This window comes from Mesocricetus auratus, unplaced genomic scaffold (assembly GCF_017639785.1).
Source record: "Mesocricetus auratus isolate SY011 unplaced genomic scaffold, BCM_Maur_2.0 Super-Scaffold_100676, whole genome shotgun sequence".
Lineage (NCBI taxonomy): Eukaryota > Metazoa > Chordata > Mammalia > Rodentia > Cricetidae > Mesocricetus > Mesocricetus auratus.
In genome coordinates this window covers 130,620,603-130,634,658 of record NW_024429266.1, presented here as the reverse complement: position 1 = coordinate 130,634,658, position 14,056 = coordinate 130,620,603, and the positions used below count along the sequence as shown (strand labels likewise).

At 37.6% G+C, this 14,056-nt stretch overlaps 1 gene segment (V, D, J or C); it reads left to right on the top strand.

Moving 5' to 3' along the window:
- Window positions 1-2,118: 2,118 nt before the first annotated feature.
- LOC110342016 lies at window positions 2,119-2,831 on the top strand. The segment is given in 2 exon segments: window positions 2,119-2,191; window positions 2,371-2,831. Coding segments are annotated over 2 exon segments (492 nt in total).
- The last annotated feature ends 11,225 nt before the right edge of the window (window positions 2,832-14,056 follow it).

Here is a 14,056-nt window from a genome sequence, read left to right as displayed (position 1 = left end):
AAGAGACAAAGAATTATATTAAGGAGGGGAAAGCATTTATTAAATGTTAAAGTCGATTTCTTAGTTTATTACTGCAGTAACACCAATGAAGGTGCTGAGTGAGAGAAACTTCTAATTTAGGGTCCACCTGGACCCTAAAGTGAAGGTTTATTTTTTCTTCAATATTAAGCTTCAAATATGTATGCAAAAATATTACCATATCTACTCCCATACCTCACTTCATTCTTTCAATGTCCCTGTAGCATAACTCCCTTCCCAACTTTCCTCATGCTACTATCTATATAGCTCACTAAGTGTAGTTAGTGCTATGTATGTGTGCATGAGTATAGGGCCATCTATTGTAGCATTACAATTCTACTAGTGGACACATCCTCTACAAAGAATGTTTCCACCTCTACAGAAAGTACTGAGAACAACAAATTCTCAGAATGGGGTAAGTTCTGGAAACTGTCTTCCCCATCTATACCAGTGTTTTGATTGTCATGTTTCTGTGTAGATCTTATGTGGATAAACACTGCTACCATAAGCTCATAATTGCAAAATCCATGTCATATCAAAATAGCATTTCTCAGCATGTTTCTTCATTTTCTGGCTTTTATATTTGTTCTGAACCTCTTCCCTGATAGTTTTTAAGCCTTGCAGAAGAGGGTACATTTGAATGTCTGATTTTGCCCTAAGAACTCGGTTTCTTGTTCTCATTCTGACTAATGTATCTCTTCATTATAGTCTGTGTAACACAAAAACGAGCTTTATTGAACAAAGTTGACAAGATTCAGACAAAACTAAATGCCTGTGTGTGTGTGTGTGCATGTACTATGTGTGTGTGTACCATGTGTATTGTGTACATAGTCTTTAACCTTAGCAGGAAATCTTCAGGTTTTATAAAATTCTATCACATTTTATAAAGGGTTTTAAAACTAGAGCAGAAATGGGCCATTAGAAGCTACTTTCAAGATACCAACTTCATTTATTCATATATATTTCAAAATTGTCTATTATCTTCATCAGTATGGTCTTGTAATGAAGTTTTGTTGGGGATCCAAAAAGCAGTAGCAATAGCTTGTAGTTTATTGAAGATTTCCATGTTCAAATAATTTTACTAGAAGACATATGTGTCATGAATATATGTAGCATCATAGGAAACTGTGGTATGACTCTGGAACCTTCCATGAAAAAAAATCAGGGAGTCATTTTCCCCATTCCTAGTCTCCTTTATGAAAAGGAGAAGCTGAAATCACAGAGCTTATAACATACCCTTGTGATATTGCAAAAACAATTTTATTCTCTCCTCTGCATAAGATCATTTCTCCCCTCTCTCAGAATTCCTAAGTATATCACAGTTCTTATTAAGGTTAAGTCCCTATGAGCTTTCCAACTTCTTTGTATACAGGTTCATTGACATTGTTCTTGTTAAGCCCTTGTTAAGGCAGTCAAGTTGACAGGACCTCATGGATGCCTCCTCCCTGATATTTGGAGGAGACACAATTTTGTAGAAAACTTCCTGTTCCTCTCACATTTACAATATTTCCATCTAATCATCTACAATTTTCTCTGAACCATAGATCCAAGAATTGTGCTGTGGATAAACCAATTGAGACTTGGCACTATATAACCTCCTGATCTATTTTCATCATTTTAATTAGTTGTGTTTCTTCAATGGTTTCTATCTTGGGAATCTCTCTCTTCTCAGTTGATATTCAACAATATCAACTCCTTCAGGATATTAACATTGTTACATATTTTGTTTTTATATTAAATGATGTGGTACCATTGTTATCATAAGAAACTTCTACATTATTTTAGTTGTATGCAACTTCATTTTAAGGTAATATGCTTTATCTGAGAATTTTAAGTTAATGTTATCAACATACATACAAGTTAAACACTTTTGCCAGTGTACTCTAGCCCAGAACTATTCACCACATATGAGGAAAAGAAAATCACAGAAATTTCTATCCTCATAAGTGTATGTCTTCACATACATAGACACTGTCCTGGATTGAACAGTTATGCTGTAACTAAAGAACCACATGGGTTTATTAGCCAAAAACTGTCTTGCCATTTGCATATTTCATGCTGTAAAACCACAAGTGCCTCAAAGTTCTTTTAAAGAGATGTCCTTATGAGATTAATGAGCTAGTAACCTGAGATTTACTGCAAATGTTCACCTTCCTACTACTCTGTGCCACAGGTAATAGATGGGAGAAACTTTGAGTTCAGGATCCATGATCATTTTCCCCGTGGAGGCATGAGCCTAAGATCAACCACACTGTATTTTGGTTCTTTTGAATATTGTGTGATATGAAGTTATTTTTGCATATCTTCATCTAATTTCTTCTCTTCCTTTTCATTTTTTTCTGGTGATCATAGTGTCAAATGGAGATATTATTCTCACCCAGTCTCCAGAATCTTTGGCCATATCTCAAGGGGAAAAGGTCACCATCACCTGCAGTGCCAGCTCAAGTATAAGCTCCAATTACTTGCACTGGTACCAACAAAAACCAGGAGCCTCACCTAACCTCATGGTTTATAGTTCATCCTACCGAGCCTCTGGAGTACCAAGTCGCTTCAGTGGCAGTGGGTCGGGAACCTCTTACTCCTTCGAAATCAGCAGCATTGAGCCTGAAGATGCTGCCACTTACTACTGTATTCAGGGGAGTGGTAGACCACTCACACAGTGCTACAGACTGGAACAAAAAACCTTTACCTCCCTAGGGCAAAGCTACTTCCTACTAGACACGAAATGTGGGCCAAGGGTACAAGTAACATGGGGAAGAAGCTCCAAGATTTTCTTTAGGGTAGTCAAGAGAACCCAGTTGTCCACAAAATGAAGGAGAAGTGCGCATATATAATTGACAGGACACAGAAACGAATTCTATCTTTTAGTGGCAGTTGCTGTTATACAGATATCTTGAGTGGGATCTCAGTCCTGAATGGGCTTTAGGAGAAATATATACATACATACATACATACACACACAAACACTAACATACATACATACATACATACATATATATGCATATATATATATATATGAAAACTTATAAAAACCCCCACTTGTAAGGTACAATTAGAAAAACAATAGCATTGGTCCAAAACTAAGTCTGATGGTATGCTATTATGCTGTATGACTGTTTCAGAGTAAAGTGCTGCAAAATGAATATTATTATCACATTCAGATTTTCTCTGGTGAAATTGAAGTGGCATAATATTGAATATCTTGGAGTGTGCAATACTATTGACATATGTGCTTGCAACAAACAAACAATTAAAAATATGAGAAAGCTATAAAAGTTCTAAATTATAACAAAAGTCTTCAGTTTTTGCTACTCTGTAGTTCCTTGATCATATTGTGTAAGGCTGAATCACTAGATTAATATATAGAAAATATCTCTTGCCAAAAACCTGGAATGGGAGAAACATTAAGCAAAATATTTCAATATGTCTGCAATAAATGAAGATTCTAGAAAATACATGTTTCCTTCTAGGTATGCCTAATATCTTGGTGAGGACTTAAAAGACTGATTGCCAATTTGAAAAAAAATCACTAAATTCCTAATCCTACATGTTGAATGATGGGGATACCAAATTTTCTTAGTACCCATAAAAATGTTTGCAATGTGAGGGATAGGAGACCGAACACAGTCATAGGAGATGAGGAAAGAAATGCTTTGTTTTAATAAGAAGAAATGTCTGTGTCTGACATTTATATTTATATTTCAATATAAGTAGCTAAGATATTTAATTCATGGTATATTGTCACTGCTGTATTTGTAACACCCCTCACGCGTCACTCTATCTCTGTCCACCTGACCTTTCCCCCACTTGTCAATGAAAAAACTTCCTTGGTCACTCTTTTATAAAGGCATTTCTTATTTCATTTATTGCATACCTCATTAAGCCTTGGCAATCTTGGTACATCCATATGCTTAATTCATGAAGGTAAAATGTTATTGCACATATCTGTAGTAAACATGGATTTGAGAGTAGAAAGACATCTTTGGTACTTCCTGAATATTGGCATCTTTTGAGGTACCAGGCCCCTTTTAGGGATCCCTCACAGGATCTAGTCAGACTCTACAGTCAGTGCAGGAAATATAAGGGGGTCTGAGGGAAAAATTAATTCATACACAATTGTTCCTCTGCATGTTTCTTTATTCTTCTATCTCTCCATGTAACAATGTTTATATATCCTTACAATCAGCAATTTTCCAGCCCTACCAGAGTCCAGGGCTAGAATTCTTTTGTACCATAAAAGACAGATGAGAGTCTTAACATAGGGGAAGTCCTGGTTGTCAGCTCAAAGGTGGGAGTGGCTAGTGAATGTCCCTGTAAACTCCTTATGGGAGAAGAAGGTTAGTTAAAAGAGATTAAATCATCAGGGAGCTATAGAAATTGAGATTAGTGTGCTAAAGTATATATGCAAATGGTTAGATACAAAGCTAAAGTTTATATTTAGTAAAAATCATGATTAAGGAAAATATTGTCTTATTACTCAGCAACTGCTTTTCTCCCAGTATGCATAGGGAGTTTTGAGTAACCATACAGCCAAATAAACATCAAAGAAATACAAGCAAGCAGCTTCTAGTTTACTATCATGCTTTTTCTATGCCTTCCTACTATGAAAACTTTTAGCATCAATTTCTGAGGCTTGTATGTTAAAGAGAGGATCTAAGGTTTATTTCCACAAGAAACAGAGCCTGGGATCTTCCTGAGGATGAGCAAATGGGCTGATTTCCTTTGTCATTATCTTCTTTGGGGAAACACGAGTAGTAAATCTATGAGATATATCTTGGTTGAATAAACTCTGATGATCAAGTTGGCACTCCCACGAGCAGTGGAGGAGTGTTCCCCTTTCTCCACATCTTCTGCAGCATAAACTGTCATTTGTGTTTCTGATTTTAGCCATTCAGACAGGAGTGGGATATATCTCAGTTTTTTTAATTTACATTCCCGGATGGCTAATTTATAGGTAAATACAAGAAGTTTAAGAATCTTTTAGTGAGGGGTTGGTTTATATTGTTCTTCTCTATTAGCCAATGAGGTAGAGTCATGGCTTGCTTATTTTTTCTATATATCTGGGCAGCTATGAATCAATAGCTTTAGTGTGTAGTAATTCTATGTCCTTGGATATCAGGGGATGTCTTAGACAGAATGCTTGTGCCTGGGACCTAAATACTAACCAAATGCCTACCAATAAGGATAATTGCAGGAAGTCAGATTTCTTTGATTAAATAAGAAATGAAAGTAAGTACCTGGTAGTGGGGATTAAATCTCATACATAGCAAAGGAATGTAATCAGTAAACTAAGACCTGCTATAGGAAAATAGGTTTCAAACACGGCTCTAAATGCATGGGAGAAATTGTTTACAGTAAATGATCATATAGTGCTAAATTATGGGAAGTAAATACCAGGTTTGTTACAGAAAGGTATAAAATGCTAGAAGGATCTACAACAAGAAGCAGTTACTTTCATTCTTTTTTCCCCTGATTTTCTTTTCTTTTTGTATTTTTTAATTTGAATTAGAAACAAGCTTGCTTCAATGTCAATCCCAGCTCCCTCTGCCTCCCCTCCTCTCCTGCCCCCACCAAGCCCCTCAACCTCCCACCCAGTCCCCACTCTGCTCCCCAGGGAGGGTCAGGTCTGCCATGGGGTATCTCCAAAGTCTGTCATATCTTCCAGGGCAGGGCCTAGACCCCTCCCCCAATGTGTGCACACCATTACATTGTAGACTATTTTCAACTGAATTTTAATGATACTCCTATCCACATAATGCTATCTTAAAGATAATAAAACACAGAACCTTTATCTCAACAAGACCATTCCTAGAAGATTCAAGTTAGAGGACTGGAGAAAAACCATTACAAATTATTGTTTTTAAAACATTTTTCTATATTTTCCTCATCTTTATTATTTTTATTTAGGTTAGAAACAATTTTGTTTCACATGTCAATCCAAGCTCCCTCTCCCTCACCTCCTCCCCTTTGCTCCCACCAGGTTCCCCATTCCCCCACCCAGTCTCCAGTCTGAGCCCCAAGGAGGGTGAGGCCCTCCATGGTGGATCTCCAATAACTGTCATTTCATCTAGGGCAGGGCCTATGCCCTCCCCCAAGACTTCCGGCTGAGAGACCCTCGTATATTGTGGCATGGGCACTCAAAGTCTATTTGTACACCAGGGATATGAATACTACGCAAGGACCCATCGATTACCTAGGCCTCCTCAGTAACACCCACATTTAGGGGGTCTGGGTCAGTCCCATGCTTTCCACACAGCCATCAATCTGGAGTTCAAGAGCTCCCACTTGTTCAGCTCAGCTGTTTATGTGGGTTAAACAAGTCCATTCTTAACTCCTTTGACCATCAGTTCTGTCTTTCTGACACTGGTTCCAGCAGTTCAGTTCAGTGTCTGTCTTTGGGTATCTGACTATGATTTCATCATTTGCTGGATGAAGGTTGTTTCCTAGACACTCTGGCAGTGGGGCAGTATGCTGGCACTATGCTGATTCATGTCTAAAATCCATAAATGAGTGAGTACATACCATGGTTGTCTTTTTGTGACTGGGTTACCTCACTCAGTATGGTTTCTTGTAGTGCCTTCCATTTGCCTGTAAGTTTCAAGATTGCATTGTTTTTTTCCTGCTGAATTGTACTCCATTGTGTAAATCTACCATATTTTCTCTATCCACTCTTCAGTTGAGGGCATGTAGGTTGCTTCCAGGTTCTGGCTATTACAAATAATGCTGCTATGAATGTAGTGGAACAGACATCCTTGTTGTATGAATGTGCATCTTTTGTGTATATGCCTTAACAGTAGAATTGCTGGGCCTTGTGGTAGACTGATTTCAGTTTTCCTGATGAATCTCCATACTTATTTCCAAAGTGGCTGTACAAGCTGCCACTCCTACCAGCAGTGTAGGAGTGTTCCCTTTTCTCTACATCCTCTCCAGCATAAACTGTATTTGGAGTTTTTGATTTTAGCCATTCTGACAGGAGTGAGATGGTATCTCAGAGTTGTTTTGATTTTGCATTTCCCAGATGGCTAGGGATGCTGAGCACTTTCTCAAGTGTCTCTCAGCCATTTTAGTCTCCTCTATATAGACACCCCCATGGAGGGCCTCACCTTCCCAGGGGAAATGAGGGGATATTTGGGGGTTTGGGGGGGAGGGCATGGGAGGAGGAGAGGGAAACGGAGAGGGACCTGGAACTTACATGTGAAGCAACCTTGTTTCTAATTTAAATTTAAAAATAAATAATAAAAATTATTTCCTTAAAAAAGAGAAATCTCTATTTAATTCTGTAACCCATTTTTGATTGGATCCTTTGGTGATTTGGAGACTTGTTTCTTGAGTTCTTTGTACATTTTGGAGATCAGTCCTTTGTCAGATGTGGGGTTAGTGAATATATTTTCACAATCTGTGAGGTGCCTTTTTGTCTTGCTGATTATGTCCTTTGACTTACAGAAGCTTTTCAGTTTCAGGAGGTCCCATTCATTAATTGTTGATCTTTTTGTCTGGGCTACTGGAGTTAGGTGCAGTAATCTGTCTCCTGTACCAATTCGTTCAAGGGTGCCTCCCACTTTCTCTTCTCACAGGTTCAGTATGACTGGATTTATGTCGAGGTGTTTGATCCATTTGGAGGCAAGTTTTCTGCATGGTGATAGACATTGACCTATCCCCATTCTTATACATGCAAGCATCCCGTTATGCCAGCACCATTTGTTAAAGATGCTTTCTTGCCGGGCGGTGGTGGCGCACGCCTTTAATCCCAGCACTCGGGAGGCAGAGGCAGGCAGATCTCTGTGCATTCGAGGCCAGGCTGGACCGATAGCCTCTGAAACAATACAGAGAAACCCTGTCTCGTAAAAACAAAAAGAAAAAAAAGATGCTTTCTTTTTTTTTCATTGTACATTTTTAGCTTCTTTGTCGAAGATCAGGTGTTCATTTGTGTATGGTTTAATATCAGGGTGTTCAATTTGATTCCGTTGGTCTACCTGTATATTTTTGTGCTAGTACCAAGCTGTTTTCAGGATTACAGCTCTATAATATAGCTTGAAGTCAGGGATGGTGATGCCTCCAGATGTTGCTGTGTTGAATAAGGATGTTTTGGCTATCCTGGGCCTTTTGCTTTTCCATACATAGTTGATTATTGTTCTTTCAAGGTCGGTGAAGAATTGTGCTGGGATTTTAATGGGAATTGCATTGAATCTGTATATTGCTTTCGGTAACATTGCCATTTTTACTATGTTGATTCTACCTATCCAAGAACATGGGAGATATTTCCACCTTCTAGTGTCTTTTTTGATTTCTTTCTTTAATGACTCAAAGTTCTTGCTAACAGGGTCTTTCATTATTTTTATTATACTTTAATAATTTTTTCTTATTGTTATGTTTTAGAAAGAGAAAAGTAATATAGAAACCTAATTTCCAACAAACAAACCTCAAAATGAATTGGAGGGCTACTAGAACACATGTAAAATAAACAAAGTAGAGGATACTGAGGACTAAATATTAGGTTGGGTTAATGACTAGGGAGATGGATGAAATGGAAAGTTGTACGTGAGTTAACATAAAATGTTTACGACAACCAACTACTTATTAGGCTGTTTTCAATCAAAATTTAAAGAAAAAAAAGTTTCCTTGGAATTACCAGGCATGGGTGAACTGTATTAATCAGATGACATGGACTGTTACATGGAATTTTCAGCATAAGTAATGATATACTCTGCTAATTTTTTTGGTCAGGGAGAATCTAGAGATTTTCAAAACAACAATACTACTTTCTTGGACTTGGACATTTACTACAACTCCTGTAATGACCTAATTCTAAAGACACTACAAATTTTGTCTGTAGGATATAGAGACATCAAAGTCAAAGAATTAGGAAACTTCTATCTTTTGGGAAATTTTTTGTAGCTTTAGATAAGAGCAAAGCTGGGTGTTTGGGAAGAAAAGGAACCAATGATCTTCTCCATGATAGAAAAATGAAACTATAATACAGACCTGCCAGGCAAGTGTGCCTACATGTACAATAATGGTAAGGCAGTGACACAGACTGCAAACGAAAACAGGGAAAATGAACCACCAAGCAATGAGATTCTTTAAACAAGCAAGAATAGCTATACTTGTAATGGAAGAGAAAACATTAAAACCAATTTATTGTGAGAATGCAAGACAACTGAAATGCTGTGAGGGGATTTCAGTTACCATGGCACCACAGAAAAGAGTAAGGAGGCTTCTCTGGAAACTGAAAGCACAGGTACCATATAATACATATTGACACACCTGCTCATTAAGTTAAAGTTATCAAAATCAGTGTGTATAGAGACAATTGCAAATACATATTCATTTTCAAATGATTCACAATATCTACAGTAGGGAATCAACCTAGATGTCTAATGTCTTTAAATAGATAAATAATATATAGTATATTTGTATACTGGATGTCTATTTAGCTGTAATTGAATGAACTTACATATTCAGGGAAAAGTGACTTAATTGGAAGAGATCATGTTCAGTAAAGTAATGGATGATCAGAAATAAGAAAAATAATTATGCCATAATTTTATCTCATGTTGAGAATCTTTATAAGGAAATGCATATATTGCTCATTATATATATATATAGTGCATTGAAGTATTTGAAAGGAGAACTAAAAAATTAATGAGTATCTTGGAGGAAAGAAGGAAAGGAGAGGGGAAAATAATATACCTCCATTTTCATTTTAAAAAGCTAAACAACCTTCCCAGAGTAAAAAATTAAAATAACCAAAAGAGAGTGCAAGGAAGATGACTAATGCTACTTATCATGGTAAACTAAGGTCTCTAATATTCAGTTCTTAGCCTCAGCTTTATGATAAGAACTGGACTGTGGATGGGCCACTATTTTTTTGGTTTAAAGAAAATCAATAAAAAACTAGGAGAGTAAATAGCTCAACTGCTATGGATAAATTAGCATATTTAAAATAATGCTATGAATAGCCAACGAATATGTGTCAGAAACATGTGTCCAGAGTGTAGATTGGAGCTATACTAAACAATTGAAAGTCATCTATGAGCATAAGTAGAAAGATAACGAAAAAAGTTGAAAATTCCTATAGATCAAGGCAGTGAGCACAGTTTTCTCAGATGAACCGAGGTGATTCTAAGCCCAGGCAAGTGTGTAGCAGTCTTCTTGCACATTGCATCATGACCTAAAATATCTGTCTGGTTCTTGCTCAGTAAACACATTTGGCCATTCCTGAGAACACATCATATGGCACTGATGTTTATATTTATTTCTTGCAGATAGTGAGATACAATTATAATCACAAGAAGGATTACCAGTCAATAAAGCAGCAGGACAGCCATGTAAATTTGTGATCAGTTCTTATATCAAACTGAACTACTAAGCAACAAAGTCAAATATCTGGATGCCTTGACATCCAGAAGGAGAAGTAGAGAAATGGAAATGTATGGATTTATTTCGATATTCATCTGTTCATTGCTGATGTGTGAAATAGGAAGACCCATGAACTTATTTCTTTGAGAACAATACATTGTACACTGTTTTAGGCAAGGACTGCTTTACAGAATACTTACATCTTTGTTACCTCGGTGCAAGAGAAGAAACACATATCTCTGCTGCTCAGAATGTGTCACCCCTGCTTCTTAAAAGATGTAAAAACTAAAAACTTAAAATATAATTCACCAAGTAAACAGAAACATTGTGAGGATAAAGGAACCAACAATTAGAAGTTAAAATTATAGAAAGTGATTAGCAGAAATAAATGCAGAGGTATGCAGCTATGCAACGGTATCAGTATTAAACTTGGGCATTACCAAAGCATATCAGTAATAAAGCATGAATTTGTTACTTATTTAACAATATAGACCATTTTAGACCTAACAGAATTAAATATAATACTACCAACAATGCTCAGAGTATATTTTTTCTAAGTATGTGGAACATTGTCTAGGACATAGTGTGTGATACTTAGCTAAGCGTTGCAAATTGAAGAAGAATAAAAGCACTCACGCTATCTTCTTTCCATGTGTGAAGGCATGCCTATATTCCTGAACATGTGACAGTCATAGTTAAATATAGAGTAGTTGAGCTTAGACTTCATTCAACTTTTATTTTAATTATTTTGTTCTTGAGGCATGTTCTCTAAATAGACTGCATTTTACTGAGAAGTATGAGCAGGGCAGACAAGCCCCAGGAATCCACCTTTCTCTGGGATTAAAATCACCTGACAACACACTCTTTTTGTTGATTTGTTTGTTTCATTTAAACATGGTGTCAGAAAATCAAACTCAGGTTCCAATGCAAGCATTGTGATGAGTTTGGTACCCAAGCCCAACTCTATCCTCTTTAATAAAAACTGTAAGAAATTACAAATCCATGAATGAAAAAGATTGGAAAGTGACCAAATGTTAATGGCATGCTCTAAAGTATTCTAACAGAAATGAAAACACAAACACAGTTCTAAACTATGGGATGAAGCCAAAGCTGTGGCAGTAAGAAAGGTGCCACTGTGAAACTCCATTAACAAAATGGAGACTTTCTACTAGGAGAATAATCTTGGTTAATGGCTGTCATATTTTAAAGCTCAGAATTATCTTTAAGAAGCTGTTACCGCATGGGACTGATCAAGACCCCCCTGAATCTGGGTGTCAGTGAGGAGGCCTAGGGAATCTATTGAGCCTTGGGCAGCAGATCACTACCCATCCCAAGTATACACACGGACTTTGGACTCCCATAGAACAATGTGAGGTCCACTCTCACCCTGAACTCTTGGGGACGGGTCTAGGCCCTGCCCTATATGAAATGACAGACTATGGACACCCCCATGGAGGGCCTCACCCTCCCTGGGGGAATGAGGGGATAATGGGGGGGGTTGGGGGGAGGGCACGGGAGGAGGGGAGGGAATGGGAGAGGGACCTTGAACTGACTTGTGAAGCAACCTCGTTTCTTATCTAAATTTAAACTGGAAAATAAAATATAAAAAAATAAAAAATAAAAAAAGAAGCTGTTATCAGGAGAAGATTACATCAAGATATTTCACAGTTCAAGACACATGTTTACTAGCTGTTGTTTGACTGATTACAGACAACGGAGTAAAGCTGGGAGGAGAAATACTTCTCCTTAGGAAAGAGCACACCAACTGATCAACCCTGAAAACATATATACACATATCACTATATAGACGTAACAGTTTTTATTAAGAATATATATACACACAATAACAAATTAATTCAAAAATAGGCCATGAATTTGAAGGAGAGTGAAAAGAGGTATTAAGATGATTTGAAGGGAGGAAATGAAGGGAGAAATGTCTGGATTAAAATGCAACATCACAAATAAATAAAAAAAGAAGTAGCTCCCTGTATTTATTAACGTCTACACCTAGTTATGAACGGAGTCTGTAAGGATTTTTGTATATTATAGAAATGTATCATATCTGACAGCCTCAGCCATGCAGGTAAACATAACAAGAAAATAACACTATACATGACAGAAATAGAAACAAAGTGCAACTCTTACAGTGGTGCTGGTTTTTCTTGTCCAAAGACGATCATATTCCCTACCATTAAATATTTACAGCCTCTCTCATCTGAGCTGTAAGAGAACCACAGGTCTGTAATAAGTCACTGACTTGACCAATCCTTGCTGATTTGCATGTGCCTGGGACCCACCTACTGCCCTGAGGACTTCTTTATAGTCAGGTCACACCTGTGCTGAAGTCAGTCTCACACAGGTCACAGCACAGTCATGAGGGCCCCCATTCATCTCCTGGTGTTGCAGCTTCTCTGGTTTATAGGTAACGAATTTTAATTGCTATAAGTAAATTTTCAAGTAGCATTGGAAATGTATTCATATGAATCTGGCTAGTATTTCATTGTCTCTGTGAAAACCTTGTTAACTGTATAGAAATTTTCCTACAATTTTCCATCTCAGGTGCCAGATGTGATATTCAGATGACCCAGTCTCCAGCCTCCCTGTCTGCATCTTTGGGAGACAGTGTCACCATCACATGCCAATCAAGTCAGGACATTTTCAGTTATTTAGCATGGTTTCAACAGAAACCAGGGAAAGCTCCTAAGCGCCTGATCTATTCTGCAAGCAGCTTGGTAGATGGGGTTCCATCAAGGTTCGGTGGCAGTGGATCTGGCACTCGGTATTCTCTCAAGATCAGCAGCATTCAGCCTGAAGACATGGCAAATTACTACTGTCTACAGTATAGTAATGCCCCTCCCACAGCGATTCATGCCATAACATAAACTCCCAAGGAAGCAGAAATGTGTGGCCTGGCTGCACCAGATGTTCTTTCTGATGATTCACTCACTGAAAATGCTTATCAGATGTTACAGAATTCTTAACATAGCTCATGATTGGGTCACTTTTTCTTGCTAGAAGAAGCTAACCATTCTTTTCAGTAGCCTATCATTCTTGTGCTGCATCTCTAGTACTACAGAGTACCAACACATTTTCTTCATCAACATATGACACAGTCATTCTCTATGAGGAGTCTGAATTTTATACCATGTTGATATTCAGACAGAAGGGTCTATGCTTCTGTAGACATTCTAGCACATGTTATTTATGACCAAAATTACTTATAAAAGCCTGCATTTAAAAGGCAAGGAATCATTATTGTGAGAAGCTGACAGCAGAAAGGATTCCTGATTTTCTCACAAAAGCGAGAGCATAAGTGTCAGAAAATGGGAAAGTTGTACAACAGTAATCCAATGCTAGGTCTTGAAATACACCTGATGTATATTTCTGAAGCTGCAGGATCTCCACAATACAGTGCAACAACAGAAAGTCCAGCAAGCGTCCTAGTGAGGCCTCAGCATCTATGGTCTATTAGAAATCGTCCTGTGCCTGCATTTAACATTCTTAATCTGCCATCTCTTTGTGAGGTTAACCAAAGAACTGGCAGAGCAGATTGTTCAGCTCATAATGAATGACATCTGTCTTCATCATCACTCCCTGCAGTGTAGCCATAATGCAGTGCTTATTAGATTGACAGGGTACCTTCCACATAGACCATTTTCAGTATCCTTCTATTTTCCCA